The 20,730-nt window shown below is 48.5% G+C and overlaps 1 protein-coding gene across 2 annotated transcripts in view; it reads right to left on the bottom strand.

Moving 5' to 3' along the window:
* Positions 1 to 1,606: 1,606 nt before the first annotated feature.
* Positions 1,607 to 20,730, bottom strand: part of IL15RA (interleukin 15 receptor subunit alpha) — a 71,846-nt gene continuing 52,722 nt past the window's right edge. Inside the window, exons 3-8 of one of the 2 annotated variants that reach the window (XM_038387481.2) lie at positions 20,005 to 20,091; positions 18,446 to 18,847; positions 8,027 to 8,056; positions 7,029 to 7,089; positions 4,428 to 5,143; positions 1,607 to 2,094 (exon numbers count right to left, since the gene is read on the bottom strand). In XM_038387481.2, the coding sequence (XP_038243409.1) occupies positions 4,978 to 5,143; positions 7,029 to 7,089; positions 8,027 to 8,056; positions 18,446 to 18,847; positions 20,005 to 20,091 (746 nt within the window). In that variant the 3' untranslated portion in view covers positions 1,607 to 2,094; positions 4,428 to 4,977. The remainder of the gene's footprint in view (positions 2,095 to 4,427; positions 5,144 to 7,028; positions 7,090 to 8,026; positions 8,057 to 18,445; positions 18,848 to 20,004; positions 20,092 to 20,730) is intronic. The other variant, XM_038387482.2, reaches the window with a different exon arrangement.

Here is a 20,730-nt window from a genome sequence, read left to right on the forward strand (position 1 = left end):
ATTGATAATAATAATCTGTGTTATTGTATTCGTAAGGCATTTTTGGCCTTGGTACTATATCAAAGCTCAAAAATAATCATACAGCAAAATCCTCTCAGAATTACAGAGTCCCCTTCCCCCTCCCCAACCCACTTTGGAATCTCTTCAGTTCAAAGCTCTTAGTTCTCAAGTCATTCCCACCTCACCTGCTCGATAAAGGGTTAAAAAAACCCCAAACAAACGGAAATTGTGCTTATTTTGCTACTTTGTGGTGTATAAAAGAGGGCTGAAAATTTTCTTTTGTTCATTTCTCCTCGTCCCACCCAAAAATTGCCATTTACGTAGGACAGCGGTTCTCAAATTGTGGGTCGTGACCGCATTTTAATGGGGTCGCCAAGGCCAGCGTTAGACTTGCTGGGGCCTGGGGCTGAAGCTGAAGCCTGAGGTAGGCTGGTCAGGTAGTAATTTTTGCTGTCAGAGGTGGGTTGCAGTGCAGTGATGTTCGAGACCTACTGACTTAATACATTCAAGTCCTGTCTAGGCTGGAAGACTAGTGCAGCTCTAGTGAAATGGTGACAGCACAAGAACCAAGAGTGAAAACTGAGCCATTGAGAGGGGAGGGGATTGTTATTCAGAGTGTTTAATGTTCTTAGTGTTGTTCTGTAGTTCTACTTGACTGCAATGCAATGCTTGAGTAAGATTTGGGAGAAAAGTTGTCTATGTTAAAAACTCTTCAGTTGGCAGAGCTAACACCATATGTACCCTGAGACCCCCCGATCCAGCAAAATCAGAAAACACCAGCTTAGGCATCTGTAAGTTTAAAAAAGAAGGGGAAAAAACCCCCAAACCTTTCAGGGCCTCTTTATCCAACATGAAGACGTAAACAGGGCACAGAGGCTCCTGTAGACAGGCCTTCGCTGGCGGCTGCTCTCTGATGACATGGGCCCCGAGTCCTGACTACCACTCTACATTTCCAGTGGGAGCCATGATCGGCCGAACCTGTGGACACGGCAGGTAAACAAACCAGCCCGGCTCGGCAGGGGCTTTCCGTGAACAAGCTGCGGTCCCAAGTTTGGGAAACACTGCTCTCGAGAAATCCATCAGTGCTGGCATAGATACAGCTGGAGTTACACCAATGCAAACCTCTAGTGAAGACATGCTGCACGCTGTGACGTAGAGCTTACCACAGTAATGTGTTGGTCTAAATCCTGCTTTACTGGTGCAGCACATCAGGGGCTTGTGCTAGCGTAACTACATCGATATGGTTACACTGGTGCAAATGTCTCTGAAACAGACAGAGCCAATGTGATGAGGGTGGATGGGGAGGAAGTTACAGGGGTGCAGATGTAGGCTGGTGTATTGGAACTCCATTGCTTTTAGCTATTCCTGGAGACTGTCTTCCTTAGATACTCGTTGAGCTGGGTTAATAATTCCTCTATCTGCGTGTGTGCATGGCATAAAGGGACCCAGGGACTGCCCCACACTGATTAACCCCGAACATGTGCTTCTGAGCCAACTTGGGAGCCATTCCCTCTCTCCCATTTGACTATGCCACTATTTACCAACTCCCCAGCCCGTACGCCAGCTATTCTTACTAGAGACGCTGAAAAGGGTACAGAGTGGCAGAGACTGTCTATAAAACTATTTATTAGATTCAGTGGTGCAAAGCAATGTGTTAATGTATTGCGCAGCATGAGGGAAAAGATTGGTGGATGAGAACTGGTCCAAGGCGGAGAAGGGGGCCATCTGAGAAACAGCCCACAGAATATAGGTACTTGCCCTCCCTGGGAGGGAAAACAGCAATGTAAAATATTTCCATTGCATTGGCCATTGACTGGTAACATCTGTAAAAGAGCTATGCTGGTGATGGTGTGGTCCAAAGGACATCTGTCTCTTGTCTTCTGGAAGCACCTGGAACTTACAAGCATCTGAGATCACAATCTCACATGTCTGAAAGATTCCTGAGCAAACTATCATGGCTGACCCTGTAATAGTTAGATGTGGTTCAGGGTAAGTTTTCTGAGTCTCAGACTTGTTCTTTACTCAGGATTTTGCTGGTAGCAGCAGGAAAATAAGTTGTGTTCTTCACTTGATGGCTTCGTAGATAAATGCTGTCTGAAAGAGAGTGGATAACAGAGGTCATGGAACTGAGGGGACGAAAGATAGGAAAGACTGTAGGGCGTGTTCAGTCACTGCTGGACAAAGTTAAAATGTTGCTTTAATAAATGATTTAGGCCCATAGACATTGACACATGCAGGGAACAAAATGTCTTGTGTAATATTGTTGTGGGGCAGCTCCAGAATCAGGTGGGGATTCCTGTGGGGTGAGATGCATAAAGGTTTTGGCAGCCGGAGGACATAACATTGGATGTGCTTGTCAAAGGCATTTGGCAGGTCAGAGTAAAGCTGGTGCGTGGTTGTTTCATGGACAGAGCAGTGCTTACTCCACAGACTTCTTGTCTCCTCCTCTGACCATCTTACTCACCAGGCGGCAGGTCTCCATGCCTTCTCTATCCATCTTTCCCAGCAGCACTCACCACCTCACTTTACACGATACGTTTGGGACTCAGGGCTGAGCCTCAGTACGCTCCAAATTACTGTCCAAATCGTGTTTCAGAATAAGAACTGCTCCAATACCTGGGGCTGCAAACTGGGGCCTGATTTTGATCAGTAGCCTCTAATTTTGCAGGCAAACTGGTTGCACTCAGCTACCTAACCAATTGACGATACCCACAATAACAGAGGCTGGTTTGGGGGTCCCTCTTCAAAATGAGACTCGAATCCTGGAAAGGAAACGATTCACAGTGTCTCTGTATCTAGAAGACTCCAAGAATTTGTTATATGATAGGCATGTTCCTCAATATCAGTGGTACGAAATAATCTGGGTCAGTGCCCTCAGTAATATTGGTTACAGAGGGTTACCAGTGTAATGCTCCTCTGCATGCATCACAGTGCTTTGGCAGGAGGTTACAGATAATATTTCTCAGCTACTTGATTGTTTCCTATTTGTTCCCCTGAATAATCCTGCCTGGGGATGGTGCAACTCAGCTTTTTCCATACTCCGGAAACTTTTGCCACCAGCTTTATTGTTTGCTGTAGGTGCAGGGGTGAAATACATACTGAGTGAAAGATAAAGGAATATGAGTGCTGCTATGGTGCAACAGACCAAGGTCCATCAGATTTGGCCACTATCTGAGACAGGTACTAACTCCTGGCATTACAAAGGGAAAGTGTATACCCACCAATAATGTACCTAACTCTGCACTACTATGCCATAGGGTAAGAGAGGAACTTCCTTCTGACTGCAACCAGTGATCAGTTTATGGCCCTGAAGCATAAGGATGGCTATCCCATATCATGGTCACCCTGTCTAGAGCACCTGCAGGTGCTATGTATAAGGAGAGACAGCTCTAACTCTTTTTCCAGTTCTTACTACGCATTTTTCTTCACTGTCCTGCAAGAGCAACACAGGTTTAGTGATTAGGGCACTCGTCTGGGACAGGAGAGCATCAGGGTCAATTCCTGGCTCTGCCACTGACTTCTTATGTGATCTTGGGCAAGTCACTTAGTCTCTTGGTGACTCAGTTCCCCTTCTGTAAGGTGGGGATAATTAGCACTACCCTACCCCACAGATGGGTTGGGAGAAATATATATATTAAAGATTGTGAGGTGCTCAGATACTACAGATGGCGGGCAAATAAGTACTTAAGATATACCCAAATCATGTATGACAACAAAGGTTATATCCTTCCATCTGTTTTAAACTTGTGCCTTTTAATTTCATCAAGTTCCCTCTTGTTTTGGATTTATATGAAAGGGCCTAAGTGCTTGACAGACCTTCTCTGTTGTTTTAAATACCTCCATCATATCCCTTCTTATTCTGCCTCCTTTCTAGACTAAGGACTAGTCCTCATCTCTCTGTGTAGGAAGGCAGCTTCCTCCCCTCTATGCCTCCATTCATTTTTTGTTTCTCTTCTCTGGGTCTTTCTTTTGTTCCATTTAGAGATAAGGTCACCTTGTTCATCTCTGTTTGGCAGGGTCAGATTGCTCCCAATGCCTTGTGCAGTCTAGTTTCAAATGACCGAACAGTGGGGATTCCAATACTTTCATTGGAACACTATTCCACAGATGAATGGACCTACCACTGTCAGGAAGCATCTGGGCGAACTTCTAAACTTGCTCGTCAAACTGATTTCAATTTATTTTAGGAGATTTTTTTTTAATCCTTATTTTAAATGTAAAAATGAAACTACTTCTTAAAAACCCAAGCAGACGCGGCAGTACTCACTTAAATAAAATCCCATTAGGTCTGATTTTCAGAAGTTCTGACCGTCCACAACTCCAAATGACATCAATGGAAGTTGCAGGAGTTCTGGGTGTCTGAAAATGAGACCCAATGTTTGTTTCTTTATGAATTAAGTATATATAAAAGATGTTTTGCAGCTCACCTTTACGTTCTCTCTGTATGGGTCCTAGGTGGTCCTAAGCTGTGTTCTTCACTATCAGATCACCAACCTCTTCTTCTCTGGCGTGGTCTTTACACTGCAAATAAGAGGCCACCTGACGTTTTTTCAGAACTTTCCACATGGACAGTTCTCCTTGGGCATTTAAACGCCCGTGTGACTTCTCTTTTGAAAGCAACCATTCATTAAAACAAGAATTAAGAGATATGTCCAAGTTATCTAGACACTCTCTTATGGGTACAGGATGTTCAATCTGTTCATACCTCAGCTCAAAGAACAGAGCAGGTATGTAATAAGGTTTATGAGACCATTCCTATTCTCTCTTTGAAACGATGGTGGGAGAGGAAATCAGATCTTCTGCATACCTGCCACAGCTTAGAAATGAAATGTATTTCCAGTCTCAACTTGAGTAGCTGGCATGTGGTAATTGACAAGTCAGCGCCTAATGCAACTGGCCTGTTGGTCTTTGTAAGCAGTAAGGATCCCTTCCCCTTTCAAGTTTAATGGATGCACTGAGTTCACTAAGTGTTATTATTCAACCAGTCGATCTCACACAAGATGATATCGTCTCTGTCCCTTCACTTGGTTGTTCTGGATCGTCTGAGCCATTGTCTTCTGGTGGTGTTCTATCCCTTTGTTCTGACTCTTCGGTGGTCATGGGAATGGCTATCACAGGCATTATGTATTGTTGCCTCATGTGGCTGCAAAAGGAAAAATTCATGAGATCAGCAAAGGTTGGCGACTGCACGCTAAAGGAATCTGCTATGCTGTCTGTGTGCTAAAATGCTGACCAGGAATGTGAAATGTCAGTGGGGAAACACATGAATCACAGACAGTCTCAATCTTTGATTATTGACTAATTAGATACCAGGCCGTGCTTCTGGGCTTCTTTGTTACATTAGGGCTTTGTTACAGCTCCAGCAGCATAAAGACGTCTTGAAGTGGGTGTAAGTTCTGATGTTTGTGTGTTGTCAAGGAGCCTTAGTGTAAATGAGAATCAAGCCCACAGAAATTAGAGATGGAAAAGACGTGCTTGAACAGTTAATTCAGGCCATCTACAGTCCCTTCAAGACAGCACGGAACTCGGTGTACTATATTTGTGAGTGCTCTACCTTGTCTAACTTTAAATGATTCATGGCGCAGGCCTTCTACCACATTCCTCTGGAGGCTATTTCACAATCTCAGTAGCTCAGTAACTTGTTGTGAGTTTCCTGATGCTATTCTGGCTAAATCTTCCCTTCTAGATTTCATCATCTAGTTTCACCCCTTGTACAACCCTAAATAATTCTCTTCCCTCTGTCATATTCACACACTACAAATAAGTCAGTGATAGTTACCATGAACCCAGCTAAGCCAATGTTTGCAATAATTACCTTTTAATGTTTGCAAACCTTCTTGTCAACTGTCTGTAATGGGCCACTCTCTTACCACTTCAAAAGTTATTTTTCATCCCTTGGTATCCTGCTGTTCATTGATTTATCTCATTAAACTGACCTCACACTTAGTAAAGCAACCCCCATCCTTTCATGTATTTGTACCTGCTCCTGTATTTTCACTCCATGCATCTGATGAAGTGGGTTCTAACCCATGAAAGCTTATGCTCAAATAAGTTTGTTAGTCTCTAAGGTGGCACAAGGACTCCTCGTTATTTTTGCTGATACAGGCTAACACAGCTACCACTCTGACACCTGTCTCCAGGTTTCTGTCTCTCTAGCAGATGTAGGGCTCAATTTTGAAAAATGACCTGCATTTTTGAGGGCACAACATTTCACTTACACCTAACTCTGTTGACTTGCCTACATATGTGACTGGGTTCACAAACTGGACACTTAGCTGTCTCAATGACTGTGTTTACTGCCACAGTTAATTAGGGATGCAGCTATTTATAGGCACAAAAATGGAGGCAGGTTAAAGTCCTCTTTAAAAATAGGATCTTTAACCTTTCTTTACTAATGAATCCTGACTGCCCCTTAAATAATTATTGCTCTTTATTTCTTTTCTGGACTCTTTCCAAGTGTTATTCTAAAAACCATGCCAATGCCGTGGAAGGACTCCTTGTAAGTAGGTTTTGTTTTAAAAATTTAAATAATAAAACATAAAAGACTGATGATAAAATAGGAGAATATTTAAAAATACAAGAGATGGCCCCAGTGTTCCAGGTATCTTGCAATTTGGAAACTGTCTTAATAGCATCAAGGTGAATTTCACCCATGTGTAGAGGGCCAGTACAGAGCCTGTTCCCCAGTTAAATTCCAGTTAAACCCTATTTTGAGGATGTAAGCAGAATTTAAGAGCTGCCCTCAGCACCGAGGGGAATTTCACTCATCAGTGCTTATCGGCAGCTTTTAACGGTGTGTCCCCAGTGAAAATTTAATTACAGTCTCAGTTAGTTGGAGAAACAGATTATGATTGAGACTGTCAAAAGCTGCCTAGGGGATTTAGATGCACAGTTTCACAATTTTTATGGGCGTTAATGGGACTTGTGCGTCTAAATTCCCTGCATGATTTTGAAAAATCTCAGGCTGGTTCTTTCCTGCAACTTCGCTATACTGCATCATGATGTAATTACATTATTGGAATACTTACACTCGCTGTCTCCAGACACAACATAATACAACAGCTACAATGGTCAGCAACATGAGAAACCCTGCCAGAGAAGAAAACAAAAACTAAACTCTTTTGTGTTTAAAATAAAGACCAATTATGTGACATCTACATCTCAGAACCCTGGTGTCCTGGCCAAATTTGAGTTCTAGTAATTGCCTCTGCTCTTGGGGGGAAAAGCACCAAAGGGATCTTGATTTCATTAACCAGTGAGCTGGTACCTCAATTTACATCTGATTTGCAAGATAACTCTTCCAGTAGCATAGTGCCCTTCCCTCCTCGATCGGACCTTGGCTCAGCCATGATGTGGAGCGAAGATGACCACCTATTACCCTGACAGCACTGCTTTCTGCAGCACACTGGATTTTCTTCCTAGGGGAAGGATGGCCAACCTGTGGCTCCGGAGCCACATGCGGCTCTTCAGAAGTTAATATGCAGCGCCTTGTATAGGCACCAACTCCAGAGCTGGAGCTACAGGCGCCAACTTTCCAATGTGCCAGGGGGTGCTCACTGCTCAACCCCTGGCTCTGCCACAACCCTGCCCCCACTTCCCCCTTCCCACCCCCTCCCCTGAGCCTGCCATGCCCTGGCTCCTCTTCCCCCCTGTTGCACACCAGGGAACAGCTGATCGAGAAGTGTGGGGAGGGAGGGGGAGGTGCTGATTGGCGGGGCTGCCAGTGGGCGGGAGGTGCTGGGAGTGGGTTGGGGGGGAGCTAATGTGGGGGCTGCTGACCTATTACTTTGGCTCTTTGGCAATGTAAACTGGTAAATTCTGGCTCCTTCTCAGGCTCAGGTTGGCCACCCCTGTCCTAGGGGGTCTCCCATCCAGTTACCATGCAGATCCGATGCTGCCTAGCTGGAGGGGTTAGATGCAATCCCAGCCTGAGCTGGATTTGGCTGCTGATGTGTAACAAACAAACCAAACCACATCCTCTCAGATTTATAGACTATAAACCTTAATGTAGCAGAATAGTTCTTACCCACAGAAGAAAACATAACTCGGGTGGAAACTGTAAAAGAATATGGAAGAATGTATGTTTACAGCTGGATTACCACTCCACGGAAGCAGTAAGCAATACCTCCCTCCTGCCCACATTGCCAGCCCCTCCAAAAGCTGCAGAGCAACACTGGAAGCAAAGCAAACCCAAATGCAGCGCTACAGTGTGTGACTGCTGGTGGCGTGTGACAGGGGCAGGGGCAGGGGGCGGGGCGGTGAGAAGAGGAAGAAGGGGGCGGGGCCTTAAATTAGCGCCTGGTGTGTCATCATTTCTGAGAGCCTCGAATTAATGGGTTAAGGGCCAAATTAGGCCTTGGTGTACATGGGTGCAACTCCAGTGACTCCAACGAAGTTTTGACCCTGACACTAAGGCTGGATTTTGCCTTCTGATTCTGCATTAAGGAACAAATTAAAGCCAATTGTGCCTGGCCCCTGCGTAGGTACTCAGAAGACAGAGATGCTGGCAAGAACATTTCCACCCCATTCTCCTGCGGTTCCCTCCCCTGAGCACAGGAGGTCACTTCCTCCTAGTGGCCTTGGGCTGCTAGCACCCCAAAGAAGGTGGGGAAGGGGGCAAATAGATGACAGGCCCTGGCTCCCCTACTGCACCAGCAAGATACAGGACTGGAAGGGACTTCCTGGGTCATCAACTCCATCATATAAGCCTATTCATAGTAGAGCTGGCTGTCCATGGAGGGAGAAGCGTGCTGCACCTCTGGAGGGGGACAACAGAAATGCACTCGCTCCAGAAGGCATGCAGCTTCTCGCTGGCCCCACTGCGGAGCCGAACAGGCACAATCTACACCTCTGTGAATGCATCCAAACTGCAGAGCACTGGGCACAGCACTTCACCTCCTTGCCCAGCATGCAGTACGGCTCATGCGAATGAGCTGGGATGAATTCTTCAGGGGCTATTTCTCTGTTGGTTGTTTTAAAGTCCTGGTAAGGCTATGTAGGTAGAGCTCCATAGAACATTAGAGATTTCCCTTTCCCCCACGCCCCTTTTAAGAATTTCTCAGTGAGTATTACAGCTGTTCAAAAATATCCGTGAATTTCAAAATTGGGAAAAATTTCAATGATTTCTGTGATGTCCCGTCCCCCCCGATGGTTTTCAATCAGTTTTGTACAGTGAGCTGAGATGTTTTGAAACTTTGACAAATGTTGAATTTTTTTGACCTTTTATTTAAAAAAGGGAAAATATGCAAATTTTTTCAATGACAAAAATGTTTCCCTTTCTTCCTCTACCAGACTGAGGTTGAGCGAATACTTAAACAGGACATTACTAAATTTTCATTTAAAACCATGGCCCAACGCTGCCTATTTATTTTATGTCACATTTCATTTATTTTATCATCATTTATATTTCTGATTTCTTCAGCATTAAATCCTGGTTTCAAACATGGGGACCTAAAGAAGAGCCTGGAACATGCATACTGTGACAAAGCTCCTCCTCTGCCTTGGTGGGTCCTGCGCTTATTGACTGATTTGCTCGCCTCAGAGATTCACGGCAGCCCGCAGTTTGGCCACTTTTGCCAGTGGCTCCAACCTGCCGTTCACTCAGCTAACCTCATTACTGGCCAGCATGGAGAAAAGGAGGAGAACAATCCCCGCAGTCTCTGCTGACCCACCTAGTGGTTCGCGGGACAGGCCAGGGACCTTTCCCTCTGGTGGAATCCACAGTCGAGGTCAACTCCTCTTGTATCAAATAGGGAGTTTGGGGGGAACCCGGGCCCACCCTCTACTCTGGGTTCCAGCCCAGGGCCCTGTGGATCACAGCTGTCTACAGTGTCTCTTGTAACAGCTGCGTGACAGCTACAACTCCTTGGGCTCCTCCCAACTCCGTCTTTATCCTCACCGCAGGACCTTCCTCCTGATGACACTTGTACTCCTCAGTCCTCCAGCAGCACGCCTTCTCACTCTCAGCTCCTTGCACACCTCTTGCTCCCAGCTCCTCGCACACACCTAACTGAAGTGAGGTCCTTTTTAAACCTGATTAGCTTGCCTGCCCTAATTGATTCTAGTAGCTTCTTAATTGGCTCCAGGTGTCCTAATTAGCCTGCCTGCCATAATTGGTTCCAGCACCTTCCTGATTGTTCTGGAACAACCCATTATCTTACTCAGGGAAAAGGGACCTTCTTAAACTGGGGCTAATGTATCTACCATCAATCACTCTCCTGTAGCCGCCTGACCTGACTACCCCCCCACTCAACACCACAGGGTTGGGCAACTTGGGACATCAGGCAGTGTACCAGCGACAAGCCATCTGCGTTGCCATGGTGGCTTCCAGCCCAGCGTTGTATGGTGAGTTGGAAAGATTGTAGAGACAGGAACCATCTGGTCACTCCTGCGTACTCTTCTTTATTTCGCTGCTTCCACTGGAGGAGTGCATGATTGGTCACAAGGCTAAACTGTCATCCCAGTAGGTAATAACGTAGTGTTTCCATGGCCCATTTCACAGCAAGTCACCCTCTCTCAACCACTACATACTTCTGCTCTCTCGGGAGGAGCTTCCTGCTGAGATAGAGGATTGGGTGTTCTTTGTCTCCAATCATCTGCGATAGGACAGCTCCCAATCCACTTCAGATGCATCTGTTTATAAAATGAACTCCTTGTTGAAGTCCGGGGCTATAAGCATAGGGTTATTGCAGAGGGCTGTCTGTAGATCTGTGAATGCTTTCTCTGCAGCGTCTGTCCAGTTCATCATGTCCGGACTCCGGGCTTTTATCAGGTCTGTCAGGGGACTCACTCTGGTGACGAAATGAGGAATAAATCACCGATAGTACCCCACCACACCCAGGAATGCCAGGACTTGCTTTTTCCGATTCAGCTGATGCCAATTTTGGATGGCCTCCAATTTGTTCAACTGGGGTTTGACCATGCCCCTTCCTACAATGTAGCCAACGTATTTAGCCTCAGCTAGCCCTATAGCACACTTGGCTGGGTTGGTTGGGAGGTCAGCCCATTTAGCGTGTCCAGAACCGCTTCCACCTTTTCCAAGTGGGTCTCCTGGTCGGGGGTGTGAATAATCACATCGTCCAGGTACACAGCTGTATAACTGGTATGGGGCCACAGGAGCTTGTCCATAAGACGCTGGAAGGTGACAGGTGCCCCATGCAGTCCAAAAGGAAGAACAGTATATTGAAACAGATCCTCTGGTGTAGAGAATGCCGTTTTTTCTTTCACATATTTGGCAAGGGGGATCTGCTAGTATCCCTTTGTTAAATCAAGGGTGGTCAAAAATCGGGCATTGCCCAGGCAGTCAACTAACTCATCGATACGGGGTATGCATCGAATTTGGATATCTTGTTCAGCCGGCGAAAGTCATTACAAAACCTAGTGGTGCCATCGAGTTTGGGCACCAATATAACTGGGCTCAACCATTGACTGTGGGACTCTTCAATGACTCCCAGCTCCAACATCCTTTTTACCTCTTCCTTGATCTCCCTTTTTGCCACTGGGACCCGGTAGGGCCTTAAAGTTATCTTTGCCCCAGGGTCTGTGATAATGTGGTGATAGGCTTCAGTGGTCCAGCCCGGTTTGGTTTAAAACACGTCCTGGTACTGGTTGATCATCTCAGTTACCTCCTTCTTCAGATCATTGGATATCCTGATCTGCTCATGGAGGTTATTTCCCTGGATCGGGGTCTCTTGGGTCACTACACTCACCTCTCGCTGGTGGCAAGGCTTTAAGAGATTAATGTGAGGATTTCTGTTTTAGTTTTTGGCGTCCTGGCACCTTGTAGGTTACTTCCCCCACGGATTCAACCACCTCATAGGGCCCCTGCCATTGGGCCAAAAGCTTGGACCATCACCCGATCCCCTGGTTGGAACTGTTGGACTTTTGCCTGTAAATTGTAATGGCTGGACCTCCTGCGCCTTTTCCAAATGTTCCCGTACAATAGGGGTGACCCGGGCGATCTGGTCTCGCATCTGCAATACATGTTCAATTATACTTCTCCCCTCATTGGGTTCCTCTTGCCAGATCTCTTTGACGATATCTAGTTTGCCACGGGGGTGGTGCCCTTATAATAATTCAAAGGGGGAAAACCCAGTTGAGGCCTGAGGTATCTCCTGGGTGGTGAACATAAGGTAAGGTAGTAGGGTGTCCCAATCCTTCCTGTCCCGACTTACCACCTTCCTTATCATAGCCTGGAGGATTCGGTTAAATCTTTCTACCAGCCCATCGGTCTGCGGATGATAACCTGAAGTTCTCACGGTATGTATATGGAGCAGTGTACAGAGGTCCTTCATTAGCTTTGACATAAATGTATTCCTTGGTCTGTTAATATCTCCTTTGGTAGCCCCATTCGGGCAAAGATCCCCACCAGCTCTTTGGCTATTGTTTTAGAGGCTGTGTTCTGCAGGGGGACGGCTTCTGGGTAGTGAGTAGCATAATCCAGAACGACAAGTATATGTAAGTGGCCCTGGGCCGTCTTCTCCAGGGGGTCCCACTAGCTCCATGGCTATTCGCTTGAAGGGGACCTCTATGATGGGACGGGGTACTAAAGGTGCTCTCAAGTGAGGATGGGGAATGTACAGCTGACACTCCAGGCAGGAGGCACAGTGCCTCCGCACTTCTTCATGTACCCCGGGCCAGAAGAATCATCATAGGACCCATGCCAGGGTCTTTTCTATCCCCAAATGCCCCCCAAAAAGATGACTATGGGCAAGACTTAATACAGCATTTTGGAGGTACTAGAAGCTGCTGTGCCTTCTGCCCCTGAACTGGTGCAACCCGGTACAAGAGATCCTTTTTCATTATGAAGTAGGGTCCTGGTCCCTGGGTTTTCCCTTCCATTGGGACCCCATCTATTTCTGTCACCTCCTTCCTAATGTTGTCATACCTTGGGTCTTCAGCTTGGTCCCATCCAAAAAAATTTCTCCCGGGGCTAAGCTGCTTGAGCTCTAGGGGGACAGTCTCTGTTGCCTCTCCTGGTTCAGAGACATTAGGGTGGGGGGTCAGGCTTGGGCGCTTCCTCCTCCAGGGCAGCCTCCTTTCCAGCTACCCTGGGCTGCCTGCCCACAAGGGCGACTTCTGTTCCTAGGTCAAGGCCTTAGCAGCCGTTCTTTCCCTTTTCATCTTTCTACCCTGCCTGGGAGTGGAGAATAAATCTGGGGATATTTCAGAGAAGATTGGGGGTTGAAGCTAGTGAGGCATCCACAGTAGGTTTTCAAGGTTTCACTCTCCTGTAGCCATCTGGCCTGAGCCTGTCACAATACATACAACCTTGGGGTGTGCAACATCCCCTGCAAACAGATGAAGTGTCCCACATATGCCACACAGATAATGTATAAGGCCCAAACTCACTTCCTCACTGTGGCTTCTCTTTATTCTTAATTAAATTAACACATCCCCAAAGCAGGACTTCACTTACAAACACAAGCCTTAACCCAAAACGTTTTCCCTCCATAGCAAGGTAATTAAGGGTTTTCCCTGCAGAATCTCCCTCTCTTCCCTCTAGTTCTCTTTTGCACCAGGGAAGATGCTGAATCCCTTATATTCCTGAGTGGAGCTAATGAGACCAGAGAGGCGGGTTGTCAGGGTGAGTCACCTAAATAGTTCTGCAGCGTCATACTTGCTCTAAAGCCTGATCCCAGTCACACCATATGTATGCGCACAACACAATTCATTCCTAGCATGAATGGATTACTATGATCGAGAGAGAGGATAGGAAGTCTTGTGATGAAGCTACTGGACTGAGACCCAGGAGATCTGGTTTCAGTGGGGTTCGGATACTGTGATGAGGGAGGTCGATATCTGGATCTCCCACGTCTCAATTTTGTTTCAAAATAAAAACTAGATCCAGCCTCCCCTTACAGAGCCATTTTCTCTGCCTTTTATTCTTACCTTATAAGCTAGGAAAGCTGACGATACTCAGACACATATCAAGGAGAAGTGCTGTTTCTGAGACTTATGATTTAGAGGGACTTGGCCCATTTGTCCTGCTGGCTCTAACAAGAGACATATTTTAAAAAACAAGCAGGTGTACAGATGGGGAGGCCTACAGTACGGTGGGTCAGCACTATGGACAGGCTTCAGAGTAGCAGCCATGTTAGCCTGTATCCGTAAAAAAGAAAAGGAGGACTTGTGGCACCTTAGAGACTAACAAATTTATTAGAGCTTAAGCTTTCGTGAGCTACAGCTCACTTCATCGGATGCATGCAGTGGAAAATACGCAGCGATGAAGTGAGCTGTAGCTCACGAAAGCTAATGCGCTAGTAAATTTGTTAGTCTCTAAGGTGCCAAAAGTACTCCTTTACTTTTCACTATGGACAGGCGTCTTTAGATCATAGCTGCTGGACTTGAGTTTAAATCTGATCCAAAGTAACAAATGGACAGGAGCTGTTTTGATGTTTCATCCTAGTCCCCGGGGTCTGTTTATGGACCACCTCGGAGTCTGGCAGGGTTGGCTGTGGCTGCGTGAGAGGGCCGGGGCTGGAATGGTTGCAAGTGTTGCAAGTCAGGGCCGAGATGCACCGGCAGAGTGCTGTGGAAGAGCCGGGGACCTGTGGGTTGTGGCTGAGGTGAAGTGGCAGAGCTGGGGAGGTGAGGGGGCAGGCCTAGAACCGTAGGGAGCACTGCAGGTTAGCAAACAGATGTGAAGGCGAAACAGGTGAGTTTATCGCGCTAGGTGAGCTAGCTGGGTTGGGGCTGCGGTATCTCCGCGGGCTTTTGTGAGGTAAGATTTAGCGTGCCTCGCTCCGAAATCAGCCGAGGGGGCTGAGTCAGTGTGCGCTGTCTAGGCCCCTTGCCCAGGGATGTGAACACAGGGCTGGAGGAGCACCGCAGCCGTGACTAGGGATGGCCAGTTCCCCTTCTTCCTCTTCCTCTTCCTCCTCCTTTCCAGGCCTGCCCCACAACTCCCCACCCCTGAGGCCAGTGCAGGAGGTATAGATGCTCTTGTCTGCATCTATCTGATGGATTGGGAGAGACAGTAAGGGGGGGGCCAGAGACACAGTGTGAACTGAGAGAGCTGGAGGAGGGTGGAAGAACCAGGGGTCTAAGCAACCCAGTGGGGCTGAAGAGGCTCCAAGACACACAAGGTGTGGGGGGCTGGGACCCACAGAGTGGGGTGGGGTGGGGTGGTGAAAGACCATGGGAGAGGAGTCGGGGAGACCCAGTAGGAGCGTCTGTGGGCAGACGGGTGGGTGGGGGTAGGGCTGTCCCTAGCCGTTTGGGGGCCCTAGGCAGTCCCCGCCACGGGGTGGCGTGTGTGGGGGGGGGTCCAGCTCTCCGCGGGAGGGGTGTGGGGCTGGCCCCAGGTCTCCGTGGGGAATGGGGGGGCTGGCTTCAAGGGAAGTGGGGAACCGCCCCCCAACACTCACTGGCGGCGGGGCTGGGGCCGGGGCCGGGTCGCTGCACTTCCCGCCACCGGTGAGTGCAGGGCTGGCCCTGCTGCAGTCCTCAGGGGAGTGGGGGGCGGGGATGGGGCGGAGCGGGGCGGGGGCCATGGGGAAAGGGCGGGGCCAGGGGCTTTGGGGATGGGGTGGGATGGGGCGGAGCAGGGCGGGGGCCATGGGGAAACGGCGGGGCCAGGGGCTTTGGGGATGGGGTGGGATGGGGCGGAGCAGGGCGGGGGCCATGGGGAAAGGGCAGGGCCAGGGGCTTTGGGGAAGGGGTGGCATGGGGGCGGGGATGGGGCGGAGCAGGGTGGGGGCCATGGGGAAAGGGCGGGGCCAGGGGCTTTGGGGATGGGGCGGAGCAGGGCGGGGCCATGGGGAAAGGGCGGGGCCATGGGCTTTGGGGAAGGAGTGGCATGGAGGCAGGGATGGGGCGGAGCAGGGTGGGTGCCATGGGGAAAGGGCGGGGCCAAGGGCTTTGGAGAAGGGGTGGCATGGGGGCAGGGATGGGGCGGAGCAGGGCGGGTGCCATGGGGAAAGGGCGGGGCCAGGGGCTTTGGGGAAGGGGTGGCATGGGGGCGGGGATGGGGCGGAGCAGGGCGGGGCCATGGGGAAAGGGTGGGGCCAGGGGCTTTGGGGATGGGGTGGAGCGGGGCGGGGATGGGGCGGAACAGGGCGGGGGCCATGGGGAAAGGGCGGGGCCAGGGGCTTTGGGGAAGGGGTGGCATGGGGGCGGGAATGGGGCGGAGCGGGGCGGGCCCAGGGGGAAAGGGCGGGGCCAGGGGCTTTGGGGATGGGGTGGCATGGGGGCAGGGCTGGGGTGGAGCAGGGGCGGGGGCCATGGGGAAGACGCGGAGCAGGGGCTGGAGCAGCACGCAACTTCGTAGGGCACCAGGAAATGTGGTGCCCCAAATATCCTGATGCCCTACGCAGCTGCGTACTTTGCGTATGGGTAGGGGAGAACAGAAAGTCAAGCGGGACGTGTCGTGCCTTGGAAAGAGGAGAGGGGAAAGATGGGAGGATGGGGAAAAACAATAAAAAGGAGAGAAAAAGTAGAAAAGAAAATGTTAAAAGGCTAGAAGAGGAGACAAGAAGGGAGGAATGAGAACAGGGAGGAAAGAAATGGAGGGAAGAATGAAGCAGCAAGAAATAGTGCACACATTTAAGGACAGATTAACTGTTCTTTTCTCCCGTTCTCCAAGGCCTAGACTGGGCCAAATCATTGGCCCTCCCCATTCTTTGCTTACTGGGCTTTTTCCATTAAATCTACCCCTTCTGGTCACTGGAGTTAGGCCATACTGTTCACACTTGGGTGCCTCCAGGTAGGCATCTATATCAGGGGTGGGCAAACTATGGCCCGCAGGCCAGATCCGGCCTGTCAGGGCTTTGGATCCGATCTGTCAAGGCTTTGGATCTGGCCTATCAGGGCTTTGGATCGGCCCGTGGGATTGCCAGCCCCCTGGTGCAGCAGGGCTAAGGCAGGCTTCCTGCCTGCCCTGGCCCTGCGCCACTCCTGGAAACAGCCTGCACCACATCCCTGTGGTCCCTGGGGCGAGGGGTGCGAGGGCTCCGGAACGAGGAACCGCAGCCAATGAGAGCTTCGGGGGTGGTACCCACAGGCGAGGGCAGCGTGCAGCAGAGACGCCTGCCCCACCCCACCCCACCCCCTGGAGCCACTGCCGAACGTGCTGGCCACTTCTGGGAAGAAGCGAGGCCAGGGCATGCAGGGAGCCTGCCTTAGCCCCGCTGCCACCCTGGAGCCGCTCCAGTTAAGTGGCACTGGGCCGGAGCCCACACCCCAAACCAGTCCTGCACCCTGTACCCCAACCCTCTGCCATCAGCCCCTTACCCCCTGCCTTGAGCCCCCTGCTGCACCCCTTTTGCAACCCAATCCCCTGCCCTGAGCCCCCAACCTCCTGCCTGAGCCCGCGCCACATCCCTCCTGCACCCCAACCCTCTCCCTGAGGCCCCTCCCGCACTCTGCACCCCCTCCTGGACCCTAACCCCCTGCCCTGAGCTCCCAACCTACTGCACCCCACAACCCCTTCTGCACACCACACCGCCTGCCCCAGCTCTACATTAATGACCCTGTATACAATGGAACAGAGCTGTCTGCATACAGAAGTTGCATCAGTTTCGTTAACCCGGTGCAAAACCCAGTGATGATATTCTTATTGTGGACTACTGAGTGGCTTATTTCATTTTAGCATAATCCAATTTTCTTTTTAACTGATTAAACAAATTGAAATAAGACATTCTGAAACCGAAATAAGAGTCACATAAACTTGCATTGGTTTGACCATTATTATTTCTATTGTGGCAGAGCCAAGGAACACCAGTTGTGGCTCACTCATAGACCTCATTGTGCTATAAAAACACAGACCCAAAAGATGGTTCCCTACCCAGCAAGTTTAAAATTTAAGTATAAGTCGAGGCAATAGGGAATAATGAGACAATACTGGTTAGCATGATAGGTAGGGCTTTTCAACCAATTTAGTTAAACTGGTACAACTTTGTGTGGACATGATTTTAAAATGGACTTAATTCAGTTTAGACTGCACCTGTAAGGGTTTGTTTATATGCAAACTGCAACCAAAATAACAAAGTTAGTTTTAATTCCCAGCTTTAGTTATTTCAGTGCAGATCTGTGTGTGGACACTTATTTCAAATGAAGAGTATCAGATTTCAGTGTAATGTAAGTTGGTATTTTTACTGAATTTAATTTATTGGAATAGGACACTTTTATTTACATCTTATGCTGATATAAACAACATTTAAACTGAGATTAGCGTGTCCACACTTGGTTTGTATCAGTTTAACTAAATTGTTTTTTAAACTGATTTAAGTTAAAGCAGCGCAACTTGTGTGTGTAGACAAAACCTGAGTTAAACTGGTGCCGTGTATGTGTGTGTGGACAAGGCAGCAGGTGCATGTAGTCCTGTGAATATTCTGATGTACTAGGTGATACTGAAATGGTTAAGCAGGGTGCCTAGCAGGCAGCGTTGTTAGCAGGTTAGTTTGGTCCATGCAGTTAGAATCCTAGGGATTGGTTGGTGACAAACCTTTAGAGTTATGGGTGACTGCTGTGAGAAGCTGTGTTGAGTCTCCTGTGGTCACACTGGCTGGCACTGCTGTTGACCAATCTCCTTCTGTTGTAACTGTTTCCAACAATGGCTCATCAGTCCAGAGCTGGGAGGTATGTGTGACCTGGGTGGCTGTGGTGCGCCGTTGTGTTGTGTCTTCCGTGGTCACGCCAGCAGGCCCCTTTGATGACCTGATCTCAGTTGTTGCTGTTGCAAGTGTTCCCCATGAAAGCTTGTCAGTCCTGAGCTGAGAGACGGGGCCTGCGAGTGGTGAGGTGGTCTCCCTTTCATAGGATGGTGTGGAGGCCATCACTGGGACTGTGGTAATCTCTGCAGTTACTCTCGTTACTGGTGGTTTAGCTGGTGTAAAAGTCTTTGATTCTAGCAAGTGGTTAAATACATTCTTAGGCACATTTGAAAGACAAAATGAACTGTTGCTTTTATTTTAGTTCTTTACGTTCCGATTCAGGCAGGTGTATAAGCAGATGCCTAACTTTGAAATTAATGGGATTGCTCACATGCTTAAAGTTAAGCATATGCTTAAGGACTGTCCTGAAATGAGACCTTAAAAACTAAACATGTGAATGTTTCTTACCCAGATTAATTCTTCCCTGGGCAGATACCTGATTTGAGCACTCTTGTCTCTGGGTTACAAGGTGAAGAGTTAACTATATAGTTAACTTTTTAATAGATTATTTTGTATTGTTGTTGTCAGAGGTGTTAGTAGTGGAGCTCCCAGTCAGGGTCAAGCCCCATGGTACTAGGTGTTGTATGAACGCATAGTGCGAGACTGTCCCTGCCCTGAGAGCTGACGATCTGACTTAAAATGAGGCACTACAAAGGAGTGTAGTAAACAGCAGAGAAGGGCGGAGGAGGAGGAGATAATAGAGATCACAGAATAGAATACCAGGGTTGGAAGGGACCTCAGGAGGTCATCTAGTCCAACCCCCTGCTCAAAGCAGGACCAATCCCCAATATTTGCCCCAGATGCCTAAATGGCCCCCTCAAGGATTGAACTCACAACTCTGGGTTTAGCAGGCCAATGCATCAGAATCAGGCACTGTAACCAGATTTTTTCAAACACAGGTGCTTAAATTAGCCGCTGAAACCCATATTGAGGCACTGTGAAAAATAGCCTGGTTTTCGATTCAGCCCATGGGAGATGAAGTTGTTCAGTACCTTGGAAAATCAGGCCACTCTGATGAAGGATTGCAGTGCCTAACTTTAAACACCTGCCTTTGGCAACAATGGCTTAGGTATGTTTAAGTACCACTGCAGCCACAAACATCAAGGACAGGGGAGGAGGAGGAATAGTGAACCAGATCCTCAGCTGGTGTAAATCAGCATGGCCTGGCTGATTTCAGTGGAGCCACACTGATTTACAGCAGCTCAGGATCTGGTCCACTGTATCTAACTTAAAAATCAACACCTGAATTTCAGTCTCTCCCCCCACCACCCAAAAATAAAATAAAATAAAATAAAATAAAATAAAATAAAATAAATAAAAGCTTGGATTCTCTGTAGTAAAGGGAGCTTACCTTTGCTGACAGGACTGGTTGCCTCTGTCCTAGGTGCTGCTGATGTCTGTTTGGGGCTGGAAGTTAAAGGAGGTAGAGCAGGATCCCCTGGTGAAAGAAGACACAATGGTATGCTTGTAAGGAGTGGCAATACCTTGCCCTTCCATAGTGCCCCTTATCCATAGAGCTCAAAGCACTTTTACAAATAGTACTAAATGAAGCCTCAGGTAGGGAATTATTAGCTGCAACCAGGGAAAGTGAGACAGAGAGGAAGCCAGGGACTTGCCCAAGACAACTGTAAGCGTAGAACCCTGAAGTCCTGACTCCATTCCATGCTTTATTCACTAAATCACACCACTCCTCTACATAACAACTGGAATTATCTTTGCCCTAGCAAGGTAGAACTCATCCACCCTGCATCTCTACCTAAAAATCAAAGATAGTTAGCAGGCAGCTGGTAATGTTCTTCCATTCAGTCTTGAGAACAGCATGTAACACACGGTTACCTTTCTTTGCAGTGTGGGGCTCCATTAAGTCAATGGAAAGACTCCAGTTATCTCTGGTAGGCTTTAGACGGGGCCCCACGTGAGTGTTAAGGAACTTGGGGGAATCAGGCATGCAGCGACTGCGTGGAGAGGTGCAGAATAGGGATGCCACAACCTCTCAGATCGAGTCCAATTTTTCAGGTGCCTCACAAACCGGCAGTGGCTTCCCCACAGCACTGCGTAATTGGCTAGGTGCATTACT

This window comes from Dermochelys coriacea, chromosome 1, assembly GCF_009764565.3.
Source record: "Dermochelys coriacea isolate rDerCor1 chromosome 1, rDerCor1.pri.v4, whole genome shotgun sequence".
Taxonomy (NCBI): Eukaryota; Metazoa; Chordata; order Testudines; family Dermochelyidae; genus Dermochelys; species Dermochelys coriacea.